Source organism: Salvelinus fontinalis, chromosome 32 (assembly GCF_029448725.1).
Source record: "Salvelinus fontinalis isolate EN_2023a chromosome 32, ASM2944872v1, whole genome shotgun sequence".
Taxonomy (NCBI): domain Eukaryota; kingdom Metazoa; phylum Chordata; class Actinopteri; order Salmoniformes; family Salmonidae; genus Salvelinus; species Salvelinus fontinalis.
The window spans coordinates 26,705,780-26,729,298 of NC_074696.1; the positions used below are offsets into that span (position 1 = coordinate 26,705,780).

General features: G+C 46.5%; 1 protein-coding gene across 5 annotated transcripts in view; it reads right to left on the reverse strand.

Moving 5' to 3' along the window:
- The window catches only part of LOC129830998 (protein tyrosine phosphatase type IVA 3), a 34,482-nt gene that overhangs the window by 5,800 nt on the left and 5,163 nt on the right, over positions 1–23,519 (reverse strand). For all 5 annotated transcript variants that reach the window (XM_055893951.1, XM_055893950.1, XM_055893952.1 and 2 more), the window contains 4 exons: positions 21,472–22,092; positions 19,124–19,216; positions 8,759–8,889; positions 2,113–2,187 (listed from right to left, as the gene is read on the reverse strand). In XM_055893951.1, coding sequence (XP_055749926.1) covers positions 2,113–2,187; positions 8,759–8,889; positions 19,124–19,216; positions 21,472–21,576 — 404 coding nt within the window. In that variant the 5' untranslated portion in view covers positions 21,577–22,092. The remainder of the gene's footprint in view (positions 1–2,112; positions 2,188–8,758; positions 8,890–19,123; positions 19,217–21,471; positions 22,093–23,519) is intronic.

Sequence of the window (23,519 nt, forward strand, 5' to 3'; positions counted from 1 at the left end):
TGATACAATGAATTATATGTAAAAAAAAATCTGTCTTTAAACAATTGTTGGAAAAATTACTTGTGTCATACACAAAGTAGATATCCTAACCGACTTGCCAAAACTATAGTTTGTTAACAAGAAATTTGTGGAGTGGTTGAAAAACAAGTTTTAATGACTCCAACCTACGTGTATGTAACCTCCCGACTTCAACTGTATATAAAAAGAGAGCGAGAGCGAAATTGTTGCATTTTATATTTTTGTTCAGTATATTTAGCCTAGGTATAATTTTATATTATTGTTCAGTATATTTAGCCTAGGTATAATTTTACATTATTCCTGACTGTTGGAAAAGTAGTGTATCGACCTTTATTTGTGCAACAAAGCTTAATTTGAGAAAATCAAGTAATTTTTTAATAATTTATTTCACATTTGTTTATCCATTTCACTTGCTTTGGCAATGTAAACATATGTTTCCCATGCCAATAAAGCCCCTTGAATTGATATATATCATAATTTGCTCATCAATTAAAAAATAAATAAATCGAGATATGATTTTTAGGCCATATTGCCCAGCCCTAGATCAAAATACCTAATCTGATTCTGAAGAGGTTGAAATCCTCTCATAATAGGGTCATTTAATCAAACAAATACAGATACATAAGTCATTTAATCATAGTCAAAGAATAGTTTGTCTCAACTCAAGAGCAACAACCCACTGGGCACAGACGTCAATTCAATGTCAACGCAGTGGTGTGGATTTGAGTCCGATGACATGGACTTAAGACTCGACTTGGTAGAAAATAAAATAACTTTGAGACTTGACTTGGAGCCTCAAGACTCGGGACTCGACTTTGACTTGAGACTGATAAAAAAAAAAAAAAAAAAAAAAATGTATCCCCTTTTTCCCCCCAATTTTCGTGGTATCCAAACGCTAGTAATTACTATCTTGTCTCATCGCTACAACTCCCGTACGGGCTCGGGAGAGACGAAGGTCGAAAGCCATGCGTCCTCCGAGGCACAACCCAACCAAGCCGCACTGCTTCTTTAACACAGCGCGCCTCCAACCCGGAAGCCAGCCGCACCAATGTGTCGGAGGAAACACCGTGCACCTGGCCCCCTTGGTTAGCGCGCACTGCGCCCAGCCCGCCACAGGAGTCGCTGGAGCGCGATGAGACAAGGAAATCCCTACCGGCCAAACCCTCCCTAACCCGGACGACGCTAGCCCAATTGTGCCCAGAGACTCTGGTGGCCCAGAGTCTCTGGGCAAAACGTTGCAAAACGTTACAAAGCGACAAAACGTTACAAAACCTGGCCATAGAGATTCAAATTATCAGTCTCGGGGCCTCCCGGGTGGCGCAGTGGTCTAGGGCACTGCATCGCAGTGCTAACTGCGCCACCCGGGAGGCCCCGAGACTGATAATTTGAATCTCTATGGCCAGGTTTTGTAACGTTTTGTCGCTCATTTTGTGGCACAGTCTCTGTGGATTAAGCTACTCCATGCAGCCAGAAAGAGTATCACACTTGCAAAAAAAAACTAATTGGCTAGTGAAACGCACACTCGGGACACTGATTGGACAAGTAAACTGTCAATCAACACATGTCGGGCGAGCTAGCACAGTGAGAAGGTTTTTTGGGGGGGGGGGGGGTGAAACTGAATCTGGTCACTAACATAGGCTCATGGCATTGCACTAAATTCTTGTTTCAAAAACATAATCTGTGCTTCAGAACCAAAAAGTTGCGCATCTTGACTGTTGACCAATGACCAAGCATCAACATTGGCGAGCAAAGGCGGGCTCATATATCTAGATTAGCGACCAGAAAGCGATTGTTTTATTTTCTCTTTGCCAGAACAATAAGACCTTGTAACTTGCTTGTGACTCGAATAATAGTGACTTAGTCCCACCTCTGGTTCAACGTAATTGAATTGAAATGACGTGGAAACAGCTTTGATTCAACCAGTGTGTGCCCAGTGGGAAGTTGCACAACATTACTGCAGTAGATGATGATCAAGCAATGGTTTGATAGAACAAAAGAAAAGAGAAGAATATAAAGGGAGGGAGGGAGGGAGGGAGGGAGGGAGGGAGGGAGGGAGGGAGGGAGGGAGGGAGGGAAGAAAGCGGGGATACTCACTGTCTGATGAACTGGATGGCATCCTCATACTTCATCCCACTCTCGATCAGTGCCAACGCCACCAGCACCGGGGCTCTGCCAAGACGGAACAAGCACAGCAGTCCCAGTCAAACTACTACTAGCTGATTACCTGCACCAACTGATATAAAAAGATCTCTCTTTCTTTGATTACGTTCCAGATGGGACGCAAAGGGTCCCTAAGCATAGCCTTGGGAAGCAGGGGGTGCTGAGGGTGGGACATAGAAAGGCTACTCCATGTTTGAAACAATACATATGTGCCTGTAGTTGGCTGTGTGTGTGTGACACGGTCCCATTCACAACCTCTTCAAACAGCACAATCCTTGCAAGGCACGGACAGAGCCATGTGCTTTAAGCCAGACAATCTTCCACTTCCAGTAACCAGTTTAATCCACAAAAGCTTTAGCTCAACACTGCTTCCTAATAAGGTGAAGGGAAGGGGGCTCGTCCGCTATAAACTCTGAATTTTGGGGTCTTTTTAATGACGAGGGAGGATAGAGATTTCTAAGTCGCCACAAAAACATGGCAGTTCTCAGCATAACCAGGAGCTGACTAACAGATTAATCTGCGGCCATCAAGATGTTTACTGTTAGACACACAAATCCAAAAGACTTTACCTAAACTGAAGCCTGCAACCCCCTTTTAGTGAGCCTCCCCTCATAAGAAAAGGGTACAAGTGCTGAAAAAGCGTTTCCCCATCTGAAACATGTGAAAAAAAAGTTGGTCCAAGAAAACATTGGCACCCTTTCAAAAGCTGAGGCTAGCTCCTTGGGGAGGAAGAGACGTGCGTCAGAGATGGGGTTTCACCGCCCCCAAACCAGACCGCCAGGGGCGGTGGCCCCTCCCCCCCACGTCACTGTGTTTTATGACTTTACCCCCCACTACATTCTGTTGAGCCGTTTGTTTCTGGTGTTCAGGTGTGTGTGTGTGTCTCCTACAGTATACACTTCAAACAGCTACACTGTGAGTGTGTATGTGTGTGTACATGCGCGCCACACACTCAAAGAAGAAGAATGGCAGCAGCCACACAGTGTGTATGCGTTTATAGAAAGACTGATCAGTATAATACTGTCATATTGTTCAAAAATGTGACCCAGTTGGGCGGTTGTTAGCTACAAGTCACTTTCTCCCTTCACAGCTTCTGAGAGAATGGAGGGAAAGTTAGCCTATCCCTGCTGCAGAAACTGAGGGGTGGATCCAGGGTCATCTCTAGTTATCCTTCGCTGAGAGCTGGGCTGGGGCCTGATATAAACACTCAAAGGAACAGCATGGAACAAGCAGATTCAATTATAGGGTATTAGCCCCCGCTCCTCTCCGACTGGGGCCGGGCCTGATCCCAGCTAAAAGGTCATGGAAAGAGCCCACCGTTTGCATGTTATAGCGGGAACCGCAAAAACAAATGCCTCCGAAAGCTTCCTTCCTGTTTCGTCTTCAGACTCCCCCGGTGCCTCTAATAATACTGTGGGATTACTGCCTTACTGCGGCACCAAGGGGATGGTTGGTGTTGACTTTGGCCAAGTGCTAGGCTAGAGGGGGGGGGGGGGGGGGTCTAGGTCTACAGACATGGGTCTAGAAAGAGGGTTCAGTTTGATGTGGTGGACACCTCACAGTTAGCCTGGTCCCAGATCTGTTTGTGATTTCTTGTCCACTCCTTTGGACATGTCACGCCAGCACAAACAGATCTGGGACCAGGCAACCTCACTGTGGCTGTGTAGAGGGAAGCTCTGAGCTAGAAGGATACTCGGTCCCATTATCTGGCTCTCAGAAGGCCGCTCTCCTTTCCCTGGAGATGTGTATGTCCCCAATGGCACTCTATTCCATATACAGTGTACAGGGAATAGAGGGCCATTTAGGTGCCCATCCTATTCTTGAACCGGTAGAGGTGTCAGCAGCAGAGGGTCCTCAGGGGGGGAGGACCCTCCTACTCAGTGATTTTTGTTTTGTTTTTGTGTAACATACTTTTTAGATAAGACTATACTAAATATATTCACATCCCCAAATAACACTCCTCCAAGTCAAGGTAAGCATTCGGTTTTATACATTTATTGCCACTTGGGCACGCCGGTGTAACTGCTAAACTGCTTGCTGTACACTGTACTGCGTGATTGTAGCGGGATTACTAATGTGTTAGATATAGTAACTATGTTGGCTATGAGATTAGCTAATATGGTGACAACGATGTAGGGTATGTGTAGCGGTTATGGTATGAAGGCTTGGAAAGTTTTTTTTGCCTGGTCACAGACAGCTGTAGTGTTGTGCACAACTGAAGGGAAAAGGTGAGAGGAGGAGAGCGTGTAGATACGAGAAGGAATTATACAACGAGCAAAGTGATGATGCTGTTCGTATGTGACTGATATGAAAGTCAACTTGTGTGCAGGTGATCAGGGATGTATTCATTCTGCCGATTCTAGTGAAAAACGTTTCTTAAATGGAAGCAAACAGAATGAAACAGGGATAAACCTATCTGCATTTCTCCAATAGAAACTCCTTTGCAACTGTTTGGACTAATGATTACAGCCTAGTTCAGCTAGATGCAGGCAAGAGTGTGCAAGGCGATATTGAATGAGTCACCTTGATTTCTCCAATTGGTCTCTCGACCTGTGTGCACCTACGTTGTAAACTTTCATTCGTAGACTAGGTTGTAACAACCTCATGATGGGTATAGGGAACATTTGAGTATAATGTAGTAGCTTAACCTATCGATGTTACATTGAACTGGGTGAATGGAATATGAATGACAGTCATCCAATATGCTCTAATAGAAATAAGGACGTGCTCATAAAAAAACAAATGAATCCTCCATGATCTTAAACAGCACCAACTGCCACTGGGTGTTGGGCACAGTTAGTTGGTTAAACCTGGGTTAAGGGGGGCTCATTCTGACTGTCAAATTAACATGGTAAACACTGTGCAAAGCTCAGTCTTTGCAGTGACAGTCAACACAACCTCTTGGGTCCTGTTCCCCGTGATACCTTGATCAACAATGCCCCCTTGATCTGATTATAAGCAATGATAGGCATGATGACTCAAACACTGTTGTCCATTCACATCAAACTAAATGAACTACTTTATTTTTCACTGACTGTCTCCCCTATATATCCCAGGTGTAAAGGTACAGTCTGGGATTTGTGAATCTGATCAGTAGTCATTTTCAGATGAAAAACAACAAAGTATCCCTTACATACCCAGTCCAGCCACACAGTGCATCCTACTGGACCCCTACCGAGCATTAAACTAGACCCCTACAGAGCATCCTGCTGGACCCCTACAGAGCATCCTACTGGACCCCTACAGAGCATCCTACTGGACCCCTACAGAGCATCCTGCTGGACCCCTACAGAGCATCCTGCTGGACCCCTACAGAGCATCCTGCTGGACCCCTACAGAGCATCCTGCTGGACCCCTACAGAGCATCCTACTGGACCCCTACAGAGCATCCTGCTGGACCCCTACAGAGCATCCTACTGGACCCCTACAGAGCATCCTACTGGACCCCTACAGAGCATCCTACTGGACCCCTACAGAGCATCCTACTGGACCCCTACAGAGCATCCTACTGGACCCCTACAGAGCATCCTGCCTGGACTCCTACCGAGCATCCTTCTGGACACCTACAGAGCATCCTTCTGGACCCCCACAGAGCATCCTGCTCGACCCCTACCGAGCACCCTCCTGGACCCCTACAGAGCATCCTGCTCGACCCCTACAGAGCATCCTCCTGGACCCCTATCGAGCATCCTGCTGGACCCCTACAGAGCTTCCTGCTGGACCCCTACCGAGCATCCTGCTGGACCCCTACAGAGCATCCTGCTGGACCCCTACAGAGCATCCTGCTGGACCCCTACAGAGCATCCTACTGGACCCCTACCGAGCATCCTACTGGACCCCTACAGAGCATCCTGCTGGACCCCTACAGAGCATCCTGCTGGACCCCTACAGAGCATCCTCCTGGACCCCTACAGAGCATCCTCCTGGACCCCTACAGAGCATCCTGCTGGACCCCTACAGAGCATCCTCCTGGACCCCTACAGAGCATCCTCCTGGACCCCTACAGAGCATCCTACTGGACCCCTACAGAGCTTCCTGGTGGACCCCTACCGAGCATCCTGCTGGACCCCTACCGAGCTTCCTGGTGGACCCCTACAGAGCATCCTGCTGGACCCCTACAGAGCATCCTACTGGACCCCTACAGAGCATCCTGCTGGACCCCTACAGGGCATCCTATCAAATCCGTGATAATCGAAAACTTCAACAAGCATTTCTCAATACTCGCCCAAGCCTCTCCAGCTTCTCCTTTACCCATATCCAGATAGCAGATGTTCTGAAAGAGCTGGAAAACCTGGACCCATACAAATCAGCTGGGCTTGACAATCTGGACCCCCTATTTCTGAAACTGTCCGTCGCCATTGTCGCACCCCCTATTACCAGCCTGTTCAACCTCTCCTTCGTATCATCTGAGATCCCCAAGGATTGGAAAGCTGCCGCGGTCATCCCCCTCTTCAAAGGGGGAGACACCCTGGACCCAAACTGTTACAGGCCTATATCCATCCTGCCCTGCCTATCTAAGGTATTCGAAAGCCAAGTCAACAAACAGATCACTGACCATCTCGAATCCCACCGTACCTTCTCCGCTGTGTAATCCGGTTTCCGAGCCGGTCACGGGTGCACCTCAGCCACGCTCAAGGTACTAAACTATATCATAACCACCATCGATAAAAGACATTACTGTGCAGCCGTCTTCATCGACCTGGCCAAGGCTTTCGACTCTGTCAATCACCATATTCTTATCGGCAGACTCAGTAGCCTCGGTTTTTCTAATGACTGCCTCGCCTGGTTCACCAAATACTTCTCAGATAGAGTTCAGTGTGTCAAATCGGAGGGCATGTTGTCCGGTCCTCTGGCAGTCTCTATGGGGGTACCACAGGGTTCAATTCTCGGGCCGACTCTTTTCTCTGTATATATCAATGATGGTGCTCTTGCTGCGGGCGATTCCCTGATCCACCTCTACGCAGACGACACCATTCTGTTACTTCTGGCCCTTCCTTGGACACTGTGCTATCTAACCTCCAAACGAGCTTCAATGCCATACAACACTCCTTCCGTGGCCTCCAACTGCTCTTAAACGCTAGTAAAACCAAATGCATGCTTTTCAACCGCTCGCTGCCTGCACCCGCACGCCCGACTAGCATCACCACCCTGGACGGTTCCGACCTAAAATATGTGGACATCTATAAGTACCTAGGTGTCTGGCTAGACTGCAAACATCTCCAATCCAAAATCAAATCTAGAGTCGGCTTTCTATTTCGCAACAAAGCCTCCTTCACTCACGCCGCCAAACTTACCCTAGTAAAACTGACTATCCTACCGATCCTCGACTTCGGCGATGTCATCTACAAAATAGCTTCCAATACTCTACTCAGCAAACTGGATGCAGTTTATCACAGTGCCATCCGTTTTGTTACTAAAGCACCTTATACGACCCACCACTGCGACCTGTATGCCCTAGTCGGCTGGCCCTCGCTACATGTTCATCGTCAGACCCACTGGCTCCAGGTCATCTACAAGGCTATGCTAGGTAAAGTGCCGCCTTATCTCAGTTCACTGGTCACGATGGCTACACCCACCCGTAGCACGCGCTCCAGCAGGTGTATCTCACTGATCATCCCTAAAGCCAAAACCTCATTTGGACGCCTTTCCTTACAGTTCTCTGCTGCCTGCGACTGGAACAAATTGCAAAAATCTCTGAAGTTGGAGACTTTTATCTCCCTCAACAACTTTAAACATCTGCTATCCGAGCAGCTAACCGCTCGCTGAAGCTGTACATAGTCCATCGGTATATAGCCCACCCAATTTACCTACCTCACCCCCCATACTGCTTTTATTTATTTACTTTTCTGCTCTTTTGCACACCAGTATCTCTACTTGCACATGATCATCTGATGATTTATCACTCCAGTGTTAATCTGCTAAATTGTAATTATTCGATTTATTGCCTACCTCCTCATGCCTTTTGCACACATTTTATATAGATTCTCTTTTTTTCTACCATGTTATTGACTTGTTTATTGTTTACTCCATGTGTAACTCTGTGTTGTTGTCTGTTCACACTGCTATGCTTTATCTTGGCCAGGTCGCAGTTGCAAATGAGAACTTGTTCTCAACTAGCCTACCTGGTTAAATAAAGGTGAAATAAAAATGTAAAAAAATCCTACTGGACCCCTACAGAGCATCCTACTGGGCCCCTACAGAGCATCCTACTGGACCCCTACAGAGCATCCTACTGGACCCCTACCGAGCATCCTACTGGACCCCTACAGAGCATCCTACTGGACCCCTACCGAGCATCCTGCTGGACCCCTACCGAGCATCCTACTGGACCCCTACCGAGCATCCTGTTGGACCCCTACCGAGCATCCTGCTGGACCCCTACCGAGCATCCTGCTGGACCCCTACAGAGCATCCTACTGGACCCCTACAGAGTATCTGTAATTTGAATATGCCTTTTTTTAATCCAAAGCGATTTACAGTCATGCGTGCATACATTTTTACGTATGGTCGTCCCGGGAATCGAACCCAATATCCTGGCGTTGCAAGCACCATGCTCTACCAACTGAGCTGGTCCCCTCACCTGCCCAGTCCAGCCACACAGTGCACGGCCACGCAGCAGCCCGGATCTTCCAGGAAACGAGACCTTAGCAGACTCAGCCAGTCCTCCACCACCTTAGAGGGAGGGGGCGCACCGTCGTCAAACTGCCAGTCCTGAGGAGAGATGGAGAAATAGTGTTAGACTGAGATCTTAGGTTTCAAAAACACACGAGTGGCGCAGAGGTCTAAGGCACTGCAGACCCTGGTTCGATTCCAGGCTGTATCACAGCCGGCCATGATTGGAGTCCCATAGGGCGGCGAACAATTGGCCCAGCGTCGTTAGGGTTTGGCCGGGGTAGGCCATCATTGTAAGTAAGAATTTGTTCTTAACTGACTTGACTAGTTAAATAAAGGTTAAGTAAAATAAAAACATTTAAAATTATGTTCCTGGGAACTGGTATGGTTTGGAATCTTATGTATATTGTTTTGTAATGTTGTGTTGACTGTACTGTAAGTGTTCTTTGTTGTAATTTTCAGAGCTTCATAAACAAATAAAGTCATTCGAAATAACCAATGACCACAGTGGTGCAAACATTGGTTTGTATGCCACTGCAATGCCAAGCATAGCACACCTATCAGTAAACAGAAGGAGCAGGCATCCTTTCATCTTTTGATTCAACACAGGGTAGGGTGACCTCAATTTGAGGTTGTGCGAGTGAGCCATAGCCCCTCTATAGATATCTATATGTTAGAGACAGTTCACCCTATCAGCAGCCTCCAGCCTAAGACATACATGGTTTATGGTACAGATTTGATTTAGCACAGCTGCCTGGGGACAGAGGGGTACAATACAGACGCAGATACAAAGCAGATAGAAACACACACAGACAAACAGACAGACATGACGCAGTAGTCAGGAGGGTAGTGACGAGATAGGTGAGTGCCAGTCAGTCAGTGATTAGAGGCTTACTCACAGCAGCCCAAGGATGAACCATGGATACTGATCAGCCATAGTGGTGTGGACCCAGGGCCTGTTGATCTCCAGCCACACAGTATCAGCCATAGTGGTGTGGACCCAGGGCCTGTTGATCTCCAGCCATAGTGGTCTGGACCCAGGACCTGTTGATCTCCAGCCACACAGTATCAGCAATAGTGGTCTGGACCCAGGGCCTGTTGATCTCCAGCCATAGTGGTCTGGACCCAGGGCCTGTTGATCTCTGGCCACACAGTATCAGCCTTAGTGGTCTGGACCCAGGGCCTGTTGATCTCCAGCCATAGTGGTCTGGACCTAGGGCCTGTTGATCTCCAGCCATAGTGGTGTGGACCCAGGACCTGTTGATCTCCAGCCATAGTGGTCTGGACCCAGGACCTGTTGATCTCCAGCCACACAGTATCAGCCATAGTGGTCTGGACCCAGGACCTGTTGATCTTCAGCCACACAGTATCAGCCATAGTGGTCTGGACCCAGGGCCTGTTGATCTCTGGCCACACAGTATCAGCCATAGTGGTGTGGACCCAGGGCCTGTTGATCTCCAGCCATAGTGGTCTGGACCCAGGACCTGTTGATCTCCAGCCACACAGTATCAGCAATAGTGGTCTGGACCCAGGGCCTGTTGATCTCCAGCCATAGTGGTCTGGACCCAGGGCCTGTTGATCTCTGGCCACACAGTATCAGCCTTAGTGGTCTGGACCCAGGGCCTGTTGATCTCCAGCCATAGTGGTCTGGACCCAGGGCCTGTTGATCTCCAGCCATAGTGGTCTGGACCTAGGGCCTGTTGATCTCCAGCCATAGTGGTGTGGACCCAGGACCTGTTGATCTCCAGCCACACAGTATCAGCCATAGTGGTGTGGACCCAGGACCTGTTGATCTCCAGCCACACAGTATCAGCCATAGTGGTCTGGACCCAGGACCTGTTGATCTCCAGCCACACAGTATCAGCAATAGTGGTCTGGACCCAGGACCTGTTGATCTCCAGCCATAGTGGTCTGGACCCAGGACCTGTTGATCTCCAGCCACACAGTATCAGCCATAGTGGTCTGGACCCAGGACCTGTTGATCTTCAGCCACACAGTATCAGCCATAGTGGTCTGGACCCAGGGCCTGTTGATCTCTGGCCACACAGTATCAGCCATAGTGGTCTGGACCCAGGGCCTGTTGATCTCTGGCCACACAGTATCAGCCATAGTGGTCTGGACCCAGGACCTGTTGATCTCCAGCCACACAGTATCAGCAATAGTGGTCTGGACCCAGGGCCTGTTGATCTCCAGCCACACAGTATCAGCCATAGTGGTCTGGACCCAGGGCCTGTTGATCTCCAGCCATAGTGGTCTGGACCCAGGGCCTGTTGATCTCCAGCCATAGTGGTCTGGACCCAGGGCCTGTTGATCTCTGGCCACACAGTATCAGCCATAGTGGTCTGGACCCAGGACCTGTTGATCTTCAGCCACACAGTATCAGCCATAGTGGTCTGGAGCCAGGGCCTGTTGATCTCTGGCCACACAGTATCAGCCATAGTGGTCTGGACCCAGGGCCTGTTGATCTCCAGCCATAGTGGTCTGGACCCAGGACCTGTTGATCTCCAGCCATAGTGGTCTGGACCCAGGACCTGTTGATCTCCAGCCACACAGTATCAGCAATAGTGGTCTGGACCCAGGGCCTGTTGATCTCTGGCCACACAGTATCAGCCATAGTGGTCTGGACCCAGGGCCTGTTGATCTCCAGCCATAGTGGTCTGGACCCAGGACCTGTTGATCTCCAGCCATAGTGGTCTGGACCCAGGACCTGTTGATCTCCAGCCACACAGTATCAGCAATAGTGGTCTGGACCCAGGGCCTGTTGATCTCCAGCCACACAGTATCAGCCATAGTGGTCTGGACCCAGGGCCTGTTGATCTCCAGCCATAGTGGTCTGGACCCAGGGCCTGTTGATCTCCAGCCATAGTGGTCTGGACCCAGGGCCTGTTGATCTCCAGCCACACAGTATCAGCAATAGTGGTCTGGACCCAGGGCCTGTTGATCTCCAGCCATAGTGGTCTGGACCCAGGGCCTGTTGATCTCCAGCCACACAGTATCAGCAATAGTGGTCTGGACCCAGGGCCTGTTGATCTCCAGCCACACAGTATCAGCCATAGTGGTCTGGACCCAGGGCCTGTTGATCTCCAGCCACACAGTATCAGCAATAGTGGTCTGGACCCAGGGCCTGTTGATCTCCAGCCACACAGTATCAGCCATAGTGGTCTGGACCCAGGGCCTGTTGATCTCCAGCCATAGTGGTCTGGACCCAGGACCTGTTGATCTTCAGCCACACAGTATCAGCCATAGTGGTCTGGACCCAGGGCCTGTTGATCTCCAGCCACACAGTATCAGCAATAGTGGTCTGGACCCAGGGCCTGTTGATCTCCAGCCACACAGTATCAGCAATAGTGGTCTGGACCCAGGGCCTGTTGATCTCCAGCCATAGTGGTCTGGACCCAGGACCTGTTGATCTTCAGCCACACAGTATCAGCCATAGTGGTCTGGACCCAGGGCCTGTTGATCTCCAGCCACACAGTATCAGCAATAGTGGTCTGGACCCAGGGCCTGTTGATCTCCAGCCACACAGTATCAGCAATAGTGGTCTGGACCCAGGGCCTGTTGATCTTCAGCCACACAGTATCTCCAGGGAGGAAGGGACACACCTGGCTGTCTGGGGAGATTTTATAATGCACGACTGACTCATACATCTTAACAATAGTCCCACATAGCTACAACAAATACACAATGCAACCACACACAGACACACACACACGCAGAGCCATGTAGAAGAACAAACAGGTATTAGAACAAAACAGTACACACACACAATTTGGTTTCAGCAGGGGTCTGTCGTTTACAGTAAACAGTGTGGAATTACCACAGTAACACTTTCTGAGAGAGGAGATCGCCTCATCACACCACTGGACTTAGGAAAGCCGACACATACATACAGGCACACAGATGGACGCACGCACAAACACAGACAGGTAATCAGCCACCACCACAACAGACCAGTTCTCATTTGGGGGTGAAACTATTTATTTGCCTGAGCTGTGTCTTACACTGTTTTCCTGTGGTATTAGCATCGGCTCCTGAAGGTTCAATATTTGCAGTGTAGTACATGTTGTAAGCTGCTGCACGATGTTGGCTGAGGTAATGTGGGCTCAACAGGGCAGGAACCACAGCATCACTGGCCTACTTTGGGGACGAGGTATGGGCACACACATATATGCTTGCCTCGCACGCTCACACACGGTTCCATTCAACGTGACCTTGGAATACTTTTTAGAATGTCAAGATGACCTGCAACAATTCCATGCCCTCAACACACACAATATACAACACTGTTCACTCATTAGCTATACCACTATGAGGCCCTAGCTTTGAAAGCCTGTAGCCAAAGCAACTCACTGCATCAGAGCGACAGTGGAGAGGAGACACCGGATGAACAAATCACTACAGATTTCCAATCAATTCCTAGTTAACAGTTATATCTCCATCCAGTTTACATGTCTTCAGCTGAAAAGCGCCACACACATCCCCCATTTTACATGACAACAGTTATTCAACAGTTGAAGCAGCAATTAATAATAGCCATCCTCCCAGGGCTATGATAACAGAGTACAGCTCTATCCGTCTGTCTGGTCCTATAGCTTCATTGTTGTTGATATTTTGTGTCACTGGACAGCAGAATTGGTGTCAATTCCAATTTAATTCCAGTAAATTCAATAAGTATACTGAAATTCCAATTCCAATTATCCTAAATGATTTTCAATAATTGGGTTTACTTTTCTGAATTGACTGGAATTTAAATGAAATTGACCCCAAGCTGATGGCTTGATCGTGTACAAGCCTTTAACTAGATCTCTCCAGATTTCCCCTATATCACTACGGAGACAGAGGAAGGGGAGGGGAGAGGTAGGCAACTCCCTCCCATGCACTCACTTCTGTTTTCAAGACTCTGGAGAGCTAGTACCAATTGCCATGATCCTCAATGTTTTCCAGTGCTCTGGCAGAAAGCTAAGTACGGCCTTCACATAAATAGCAGTCCATGGTCTTGTGCTTACGTAACAGCATACCCTGTAAATCTCTCCTTTCATAACCACACTATTCACTGAGAGAGAGAGAGAGAGAGAGAGAAATATAGAGTGAAAGAGAGAGATTAAAGAGAGAGTGAAAGAGAGAAAATAGAAAAAGGAACAAATTTAATAGAGGAGGCCACGCGGGGTAACCAGACTCTGCAGCTGCCATGGCAACAAAGGAACGTTGATGTACTGGTAATCAGAAACACGTGTCTTCAAGTTCAGTTACAGATACGGGTCTGAGTTATGTGCGTGTGTGTGTGTGTGTGTTTAAGAGTGACCCAGATGAGTCTTTGAAAGGGTTTGGGCTGCTTTCAGGTTGTTGGGTGTATATCAGTATTGATGTGTGTATGTGTGTTTGTTTACGAGCATATAAGGACCGGGCATGCTCTTCCAGGAACTGGCCCCCAACCCCATTGCCCTCCTCTGAACACAGAACAGTCTGTTTGATAACCCTCTGCCTCCTCCTTCCCTACACGGTCATGGCCTTAGTGGAAATAGTCAGTGGCGTCAAAGAAACTCGACCAAAGAATGACGAAAATCATGAAATATGAAAGGAAAACGTACATATTATGGCGGCGCCGATGATTCAGCACTGCTAAATGGACAGCGTCTTTGCACAGGTAGGTTGTTTAGCAACAAAACCGACACATGTACAACTATGGGGCAAAACAGACAGTTGGTTTAGAATGTTGACAACATGTAAACTATATTTATTTTTATTTATTTCACCTTTATTTAACTAGGCAAGTCAGTTAAGAACAAATTCTTATTTACAATGACAGCGTACCAAAAGGCCTCCTGCAGGGACGGGGGCTGGGATAAAAAATAAACAATTAAATAAATACAGAACAAAACACACGTCACGACAACACCACATAAAGAGAGACCTAAGACAACATGGTAGCAACACAACATAACAACAACAACATGGTAGCAACACAACATGGTACAAACATTATTGGGCACAGACAATAGTGTTTTCAATGCACTTGTAGTCTAACATATAGGGTTGCACATTTTGGGGAATATTCAGAGGTGGAAACTTTCTGTGGGAATTAACGGGAATATATGCAAATTAATATTAATACCATTTAAACGTAGATGTTTTTTGCATTGGATATATTTGCCATATCTGGAGACAGAAATATAAACATTTTACCTTATCATAAGTAGACATAATTGCAAATTATTAAATCCTTCAATAAAAAAATATATATATAATAATTAGTTGACTCTTCACATAGGATGATTTCACTGAATAACAAAGGGGATATTGAATGATCCCCAATGATCCACTGCATCTCCCAAAAACATTTTCAACATACATCTGTAAAATGATAGTCTAGAAACTAAAGCTTTGGTTGTCTTCCTCTCAGGCTTCCATGTCTTCTCCCTGGACCTCCTCAATGTCCACCTCTTGAACATCAGACTCTGAGGCCTCATCTTCACTGTCACTTTCCAACCTTGTTGAGGATGACTCGTTGTCAGGCTCAAAAAGCCTCAAATTGTCTCTGATGGCCACCAATTTTTCAATTTTTCAGCCTGTTGCGTGCTTTGGTGTGTGTGTTTCCAAACAAGGACCAGTTGCACTCTGAGGAGGCTGATGTTGGTGGGAGTTGGAGGATAATGTAGGCAACAGGGGAAAGAGCCTCAGATCCACAATGTCCCCTCCACCAGGTGGCTGATGAGATATGTTGGCACGACTGCCATATTGCATCTCAATCCCAAAGCCCTTGCTTGGAAGTGTACTTCGCCAGACTGACAAGAACCTTGCCCTCCTCCAGGCCAAGTGGGCGAGACACGGTAGTGATGACACCATAGGCCTTGTTGACCTCTGCACCGGACAGGATGCTCTTGCCAGCATACTTGGGGTCCAACATGTACGCTGCGGCGTGTATGGGCTTCAGGCAGAAGTCTTCACGCTTTTTGATGTATTTCAGAACTGCAGTTTCCTCTGCTTGGAGCAACAGTGAAGTGGGCAGTATGGATTTCTTCTCTTACATCTGAAAGCAGAGTCTGAACATCAGGCAGGATGGCATTGTCTCCCTCAATCCGTGCAATGGCTATTGCTATAGGTTTCAGGAGTTTCAGGCTGCTTACCACTCTCTCCCAAAATACATAATCCAGGAGGATCCTCTTGATGGGGCTGTCCATATCGGCGGACTGTGATATGGCCATTTCTTGGAGACTCCTTCCCCTCCAGGAGACTGTCAGACATGATGACAACACCACACCTACGGGTGTTGCTGGGCAGCTTCAATGTGGTGCTCTTATTCTTCTCACTTTACTTGGTGAGGTAGATTGCTGCTATAACTTGATGACTCTTCGCATACCTAACCATTTCTTTGGCTCTCTTGTAGAGTGTATCCATTGTTTTCAGTGCCATGATGTCCCTGAGGAGCAGATTCAATGCATGAGCAGCACAGCCAATGGGTGTGATATGAGGGTAGGACTCCTCCATTTTAGACCAAGCAGCCGTCATGTTCGCAGCATTGTCTGTCACCAGTGCAAATACCTTCTGTGGTCCAAGGTCATTGAGGACTGCCTTCAACTCATCTGCAATGTAGAGACCGGTGTCTGGTGTGCCTTGTCTGTGCTCTTGTGGAATACTGGTTGAGGGGTGGAGATGTAGTTAATTATTCCTTGCCCACAAACATTAGACCACCCTTCAGAGATGATTGCAATACAGTCTACTTTCTCTATGATTTGCTTGACCTTCACTTGAACTCTGCATCCAGTAAATGAGTAGATAAAGCATGTCTGGTTGGAGGGTTGTACGCTGTGCGAAGAACATTCAGAAATCTCTTCCAATACCCATTGCCTGTGAGCATCAGAGGTGAACCAGTTACATACACAGCTCGAGCAAGACATTCATCAGCATTTCTCTGTCTACGTTCCTCCATTGAGTCAAAAAAACTTCTGATTCCAGGAGGACCATGAGCTGTTGCTATCGATAAGGTGCCTGATTCATCATTTTCACCTCAAATAGAAGTAGAGGGACTTTTGTCAGAGGTTCCTTGTTGTGAGCGCTGAGGGAACTTTATGCACTTGGCCAGATGATTCTGCATCTTTATTGCATTCTTCACATATGATTTGCCACAGTATTTGCAAAATGTACACAGCTTTTCCTTCTACATTAGCTGCAGTGAAATGTCTCCACACATCAGATCGTTCCCGTGGAATTTTCCTGTAAAGATTAGAAAAAAATTGAAAAAACAACAAATACAATTCCATGTACAGATAAAGAGTTAAGCAGTTAAACAACTCCTTTGTAAGATGCTTTTAAAATGCTTTAAAATGAAACATGTATGGAAACAGGTGAATTAACACACTTCAGTAAGCAGGCTCAAGCAAGCTAAAACCCACAACGTAGCAAAAACTAACTAGCAGAAAATGTTAACAAGTCAGAAATGATTTAAACACACTTTGCTGTAGGCTACTATACAAAAAAAATATATACAAAAAATCATGCATGTCATAAAATATATTCACCCCACTCAGTATTGTAATCAAAACTTACCAGAAAGCATGTAGTCCTTGGCTCAGACAGTGTAGTAGTGTGGGCTCAATAGCATCTCATTAGTGTGCAAGTCCTTGAGAATCAGCTGTACATGTGATGGAAGAATGCACTGTGCATGCAGAAGGTTGCAATTCCATTGAATTTGTGATAGTTTCACCAAAATATGCCACAAGACCTAAAATTGCCTTATCTGTATCACACAAAAAAGGTTCACCATTATAAACTAACTTTTTTGATGAATTTAGGCAGAATTCCCCAAATTCCCGGGCTTAACTCCCATGGAAAATTTCCGAAAAAATTCTGGATATTTACCGGTAGGTTTCCGACCTTTTGCAACCCTACTAACATACATACGTTTCTGTCATATTGGCATTGAGATGACATCAGTCAAAACACCTCAAAACAAGATGGTATCAAGAACAAGATAAAACTAACTGAAACGAGCCACCTACGATTCCTCACATGGCAGTTTGTCATTGTTGCTAGCTATCTGGCCATCCAGAGTCACAACAACACACTGCCTTCTGCCCCATTGAAGCGTTCACATCATTTTCGTGGCGTTGTCAGCTAACCCGTCTATACTGGAGCTCTGTGGCATGGCCCTGAATGGACAGCACCTCCGTATAGTAGCCAGCTATAAAATTATTCCATTTGTGTGCGGTTACACATTTTTTGGGTCACAGTTAGGTAGCCTACAATGTGTATATGAAAATCATAACTGGCACACAGATCTTTAGAAATGGTCAATTGGCACTACACATGAAAAAAGGTTGCCGACCCCCTGCTATAGGCTATATGAAGCCATCCTTGTGGAACTGCTCTTACACGGTCTGTCTCCTGCGTTCCCCACCAACACTGTCTCATTGCTTTGCATCCAGAGATGAATACCAGCTAATTTCTGCAAGTCTGCATTATTCGCCAGGGAAGGGAAATATTCTGCGAATATTGAAGCATTGTTGAGTTAAATTCCAAAATCAAATTCAAAGCAATAGGCACACTGCATAATGTAGCCTTTATTTAACTAGGCAAGTCAGTTAAGAACATATTCTTATTTACAATGACGGCCTACCTCGGCCAGACCCGGACGACGCTGGGCCAATTGTGCGCCACCCTATGGGACTCCCAATCACGGCCGGATGTGATGCAGCCTGGATTCGAACCAGGGACTGCAGTGACACCTCTTGCACTGAGATGCAGTTCTGTAGACCGCTGCAGCACTCAGGAGCCCGAGTGTTTCAGTGGTCTGTCTAGCTAAACAGCTGACCAGCAAAGCAGATGGCCCCATCTCTGCTCCCTGCCTTCTAAAAGTGACAGAAAAGGTGCGCAGGCTGGCGTGGTCTTAAAGTCAGCCATTTAATACTATAAACAGCGGTTGAATTTTAAATCGGGACTGGAATGAATTCAGCCCCCCCCAAAAAAATTAACTACTTAAAATGTGGGGTTTTGAGCTAGGGTATGGCAACTATCATACCCTATCATAAAAACAAAGAGAGTCACACACTCCATATGTGTAAACTCCCAGTCATTTATTGGGTAAAACACCTCACTGTGTTTTCTTCAGGGTTATGTCATGAATGCTTGAACCAGGTTATGTAGACAAATAGCCCAATCAGTGCAACCAATGACAATACCCTACCATACCCGACTGAAACCCCTGGAATCAGTACTGGAAGTCCTGTCCACGACCGAAACACTCCGCTCTACCCTGCTCTTCTCTTCACAGTGCGTGTGTGTTTGTGTGTCCACTTCACAATGACGTGTGAGGGACGTGACCTTGGTCTGTACTCACCACCACAGTGATGCCATCCTTCTCCAATGGAGCCTTATCATAGGTGACCTCACACACTCTCACTACCGTCGTGGCTCCGTACTTCTTAAGGTCCTACAGTGGAGGAAGGAGGGAAGGAGTTCCATTGAAAAATAACTCACACTGTGTGTCTTTTGGGGGGCGGGGACATGTGTGTACAAAAATATAGCCTATACACGTGCATGGACCCATACTCATAGCAGTACAGCAGGCTGATTTAGTTACTTTAAGGGTTCTGTCTGCCTGTCTGCCTGGGTCTGTCTGTCTGCCTGGGACGGTCGTTCTGTTTGCCTGGGACGGTCTGTCTGCCTACCTGGGACGGTCCTTCTGTCTGCCTGGGGCGGTCTGTCTGCCTGGGATGGTCTGTCTGCCTGGGACGGTCTGTCTGCCTGTTTGACTGTTTGTTTGTCTGTTGCCTGCCTGTCCGTGGCATTGTGGCACTCTTTAAGATAGGGCACGTGGCCCACATGTGGTTCTGAGAAGGGCAGCCTTAGTTCTGCTATTGTCTGACCGCGCAACACGCTCCTCTCACTGCCCGTGCCAAGAGACCGACGTGGCAGCGGGACACATCGCCATGGAAACTGGAGCAGCCAGCGCACCGTTGTCATCATCAGATCCTCTCTATAGTCTGTGCTTTTTTCTCAGTATCATAGAAACACCTTTCTTAACCTGTTTGGGATAGGGGGCAGTATTTTCACGTTCGGATGAAAAGCGTGCCCAAAGTAAACTGCCTGCTACTCAGGCCCAGAAGCTATAATATGCATATTATTAGTATATTTTGATAGGAAACACTCTGAAGGTTCTAAAACTGTTTGAATGATGTCTGTGAGTATAACAGAACTCATATGGCAGGCGAAAACCTGAGAAAAATCCAACCAGGAAGTGGGAAATCTGAGGTTTGTCATTTTTCAAGTCATTGCCTTTCGTATATACAGTGTAAATGGGGTCATATTGCACTTCCTAAGGATTCCACTAGATGTCAACAGTCTTTAGAACCTTGTTTCAGGCTTCTACTATGAAGGGGGAGCGAATAAGAGCTGTTTGAACCAGGTGTCTGGCAGAATACCTTGAGCTAAGTCACGCGCGCAGCCGTGAGAGCGAGCTCTGTGTTCCTTTTCATTTCTAAAGACAAAGGAATTGTCCGGTTGAAACATTATTGAAGATTTATGATAAAAACATCCTAAAGATTGATTCTTTACATCATTTGACATGTTTCTACGAACTGTAATATAACTTTTTTGACTTTTCGTCTGGACTTGCCCGCGCCTTGTGAATTTCGATTGGTGAACTACACGAGCTAACAAAAAGGAGGTATTTGGACATAAAGATGAACTTTATCGAACAAAACAAACATTTATTGTGGAACTGAGATTCCTGGGAGTGCATTCTGATGAAGATCATCAAAGGTAAGTGAATATTTATAACGCTATTTCTGACTTTTACTGACTCCACAACATGGCGGGTATCTGTATGGCTTGTTTTTGTGGCTTAGCGCTGTACTCAGATTATTGCATGGTGTGCTATTTTTAAAAATCTGACACAGTGGTTGCATTAAGGAGAAGTATATCTTTAATTCTATGCATAACTCTTGTATCTTTTATCAAAGTTTATGATGAGTATTTCTGTAAATTGATTCGGCTCTCTGCAAATTTGCCAGATGTTTTCGAGGCACAACATTACTGAACATAATGCGCCAATGTAAACTCAGATTTTTGGATATAAATATGAACTTTATCGAACAAAACATACATGTATTGTGTAACATGAAGTCCAATGAGTGCCATCTGATGAAGATCATCAAAGGTTAGTGATTAATTTTATCTCTATTTCTGCTTTTTGTGACTCCTCTCTTTGGCTGGAAAATGGCTGTATGTTTTTCTGTGACTAGGCCCTGACCTAACAATCATATGGTGTGCTTTCGCTGTAAAGCCTTTTTAAAATCGGACATGATGGCTAGATTAAAAAGAAGTTAAGCTTTAATTTGGTGTATTGCTCTTGTGAATGTATGAAAGTTAAATATTTCTAAAAAATATTTTTGGGAATTTCGCGCCCTGCCATTTCAGCGGATGTTATCGAGGGGCCTAGCCTTAAGAAGTTTAAGATAGGGCCTTGGAGCAGTGTCAAGAAGATGTGTTAGTGGAAACAAAGCCAAGGAGAGAGACAGAAAGACAAGGAGAGAGAGAATAACGACATGAAGAGAGGGAAAAAAATAGGGAGGATGAGAGGGAAAGAGAAATGGGAGAAAAGAACTAGAGAGAAAGAGAGGGATGTATGGAGAAAGAATCATAAGAAAAAAGACATATTAGCAGGTCTAAACGAGCGATCCTCACCTCGATGAAGCTGTTGAGGGTGGAGTTGGTGGGGTTGTGCGTGATGAGCAGCCGCATGTTCTTGTAGCACACCTCGGCCGGCGCCGGACGGTTCATACGGGCCATGTTGACAACCCTTACCCAGCTGGTGGTGCGAACGCAACACGGACAGGGACGCAAAGGGACCACAAACTGGTCGTCCACGGTGGCCACGGTCGCTGGTGGGCTAAACTCCTGTCGCCTTTAACCCTGCAGACGTTCTCAGTCCTGTCCCTCCTTTAAGAAGATTGATAAATACAAGTCTGTCCTCGGGTTGGTCGATCCTTGGGAGGGTCACTGTGGTTGGTTTAGATGAGGTCTTGGGGCTTTCACTGAAGAGTAGTGGAATAGTTAGTCCAATCACCCCATTAGGGTTCCTGAGAGAGGGTCTTAGAGTGACAGACCTAGGGTGTGGAGAGTCCTGGGAGGCTGGGAGCCCTCGATGCGTTGGTACCCAGGGATCAGTGCAGGGTATTAGGCGGAGAAGGCAGAGCAGTGGGCATCCTCCCCTGGATCAGCCTATGCTCTGGGATGTTGAGCGTGGCAGTAGTCTCCAGTCCTCTGCAAGAACGCCATCAAAAGCACAGCGCCAAGGGTGTAAAACTGTGCAGAGCCAACGGGGAGGAAAGGGGGGAGGCAAAGAAAGACAGAAGAGAGCGTTAACCACAAGCAAGATAAATCTGAGAAACAAACACGAAACACTGGCTGTATCCCCGGGAAGGACTGACTGGAGAACAGATTACACAATGATATTTCCCTCTCTTTCTCACTCTCCCCCTCTCGTCTCTCCCCTCCCACATGACTGGCACTATGTAAACAGGGTCGGCTCCAAGCATAAGCGACATCAGTGGTTGATTAGGGTCCCCGGCCGCTAGGGGGCCCCCGAACCCAAAATAATGGAGAAAAAATATTTTTATAATAAATAGATAGATAGATAGATAGATAGATAGATAGATAGATGGATAGATGGATAGATGGATAGATGGATAGATGGATAGATGGATAGATGGATGGATAGATGGATAGATGGATAGATGGATAGATGGATAGATGGATAGATGGATAGCTGGATAGCTGGATAGCTGGATAGATGGATATATACAGTCTGGAGGTGTGTTGAGTCATTGTCCTGTTGAAAAACAAATGATAGTCCCACTAAGCGCAAACCAGTTGGGATGGCGTATCACTGCAGAATGCTGCGGTAGCCATGCTGGCTAAGTATGCCTTGAATTCTAAATAAATCACCAACAGTGTCACCAGCACAGCACCATCACACCTCCTCCATGCTTCACAGTAGGAACCACACGTGTGGAGATCATCCGTTCACCTACTCTGCTTCTCACAAAGCCACGGCGTTTGGAACTAAAAATCTAAAATTTACACTCATCAGACCAAAGGACAGATTTCCACTGGTCTAGCGTCCATTACTTGTGTTTCTTGGCCCAAACATGTCTCTTCTTATTATTGTGTGTTTTAGCAGTGGTTTCTTTGCAGCAATTCAACCTTGAAGGCCTGTTTCATGCAGTCTCCTCTGAACAGTTGATGTTGAGATGTGTCTGCTACTTGAACTCTGAAGTATTTATTTGGGCTGCAATTTCTGAGGCTGGTAATTCTAATGAACTTATCCTCTGTAGCAAAGGTAACTATGGGTCTTCCTTTCCTGTGGCGGTCCTCGTGAGAGGCAGTTTCATCATAGTACTTGAAGGTTTTTGCGACTGCCCTTGAAGAAACTTTCAAAGTTCTTGAAGTTCTTCACTATTATTCTATAATGTATAAAATAGTAAAAATTAAGAAAAACCATGGAATGAGTAGGTGTGTCCAAACTTTTGACTGGTATATATACACAGTATACACACACACACACACATTGAACAAAAATATAAACGCAACATGTAAAGTGTTGGTCCCATGTTTCACGAGCTGAAATAACATTTCTGTTCACACACACACTGCATTCGGTAATTATTCAGACCCCTTGACTTTTTCCACATTTTGTTACGTTACATCCTTACTCAAAAAATATATATTTT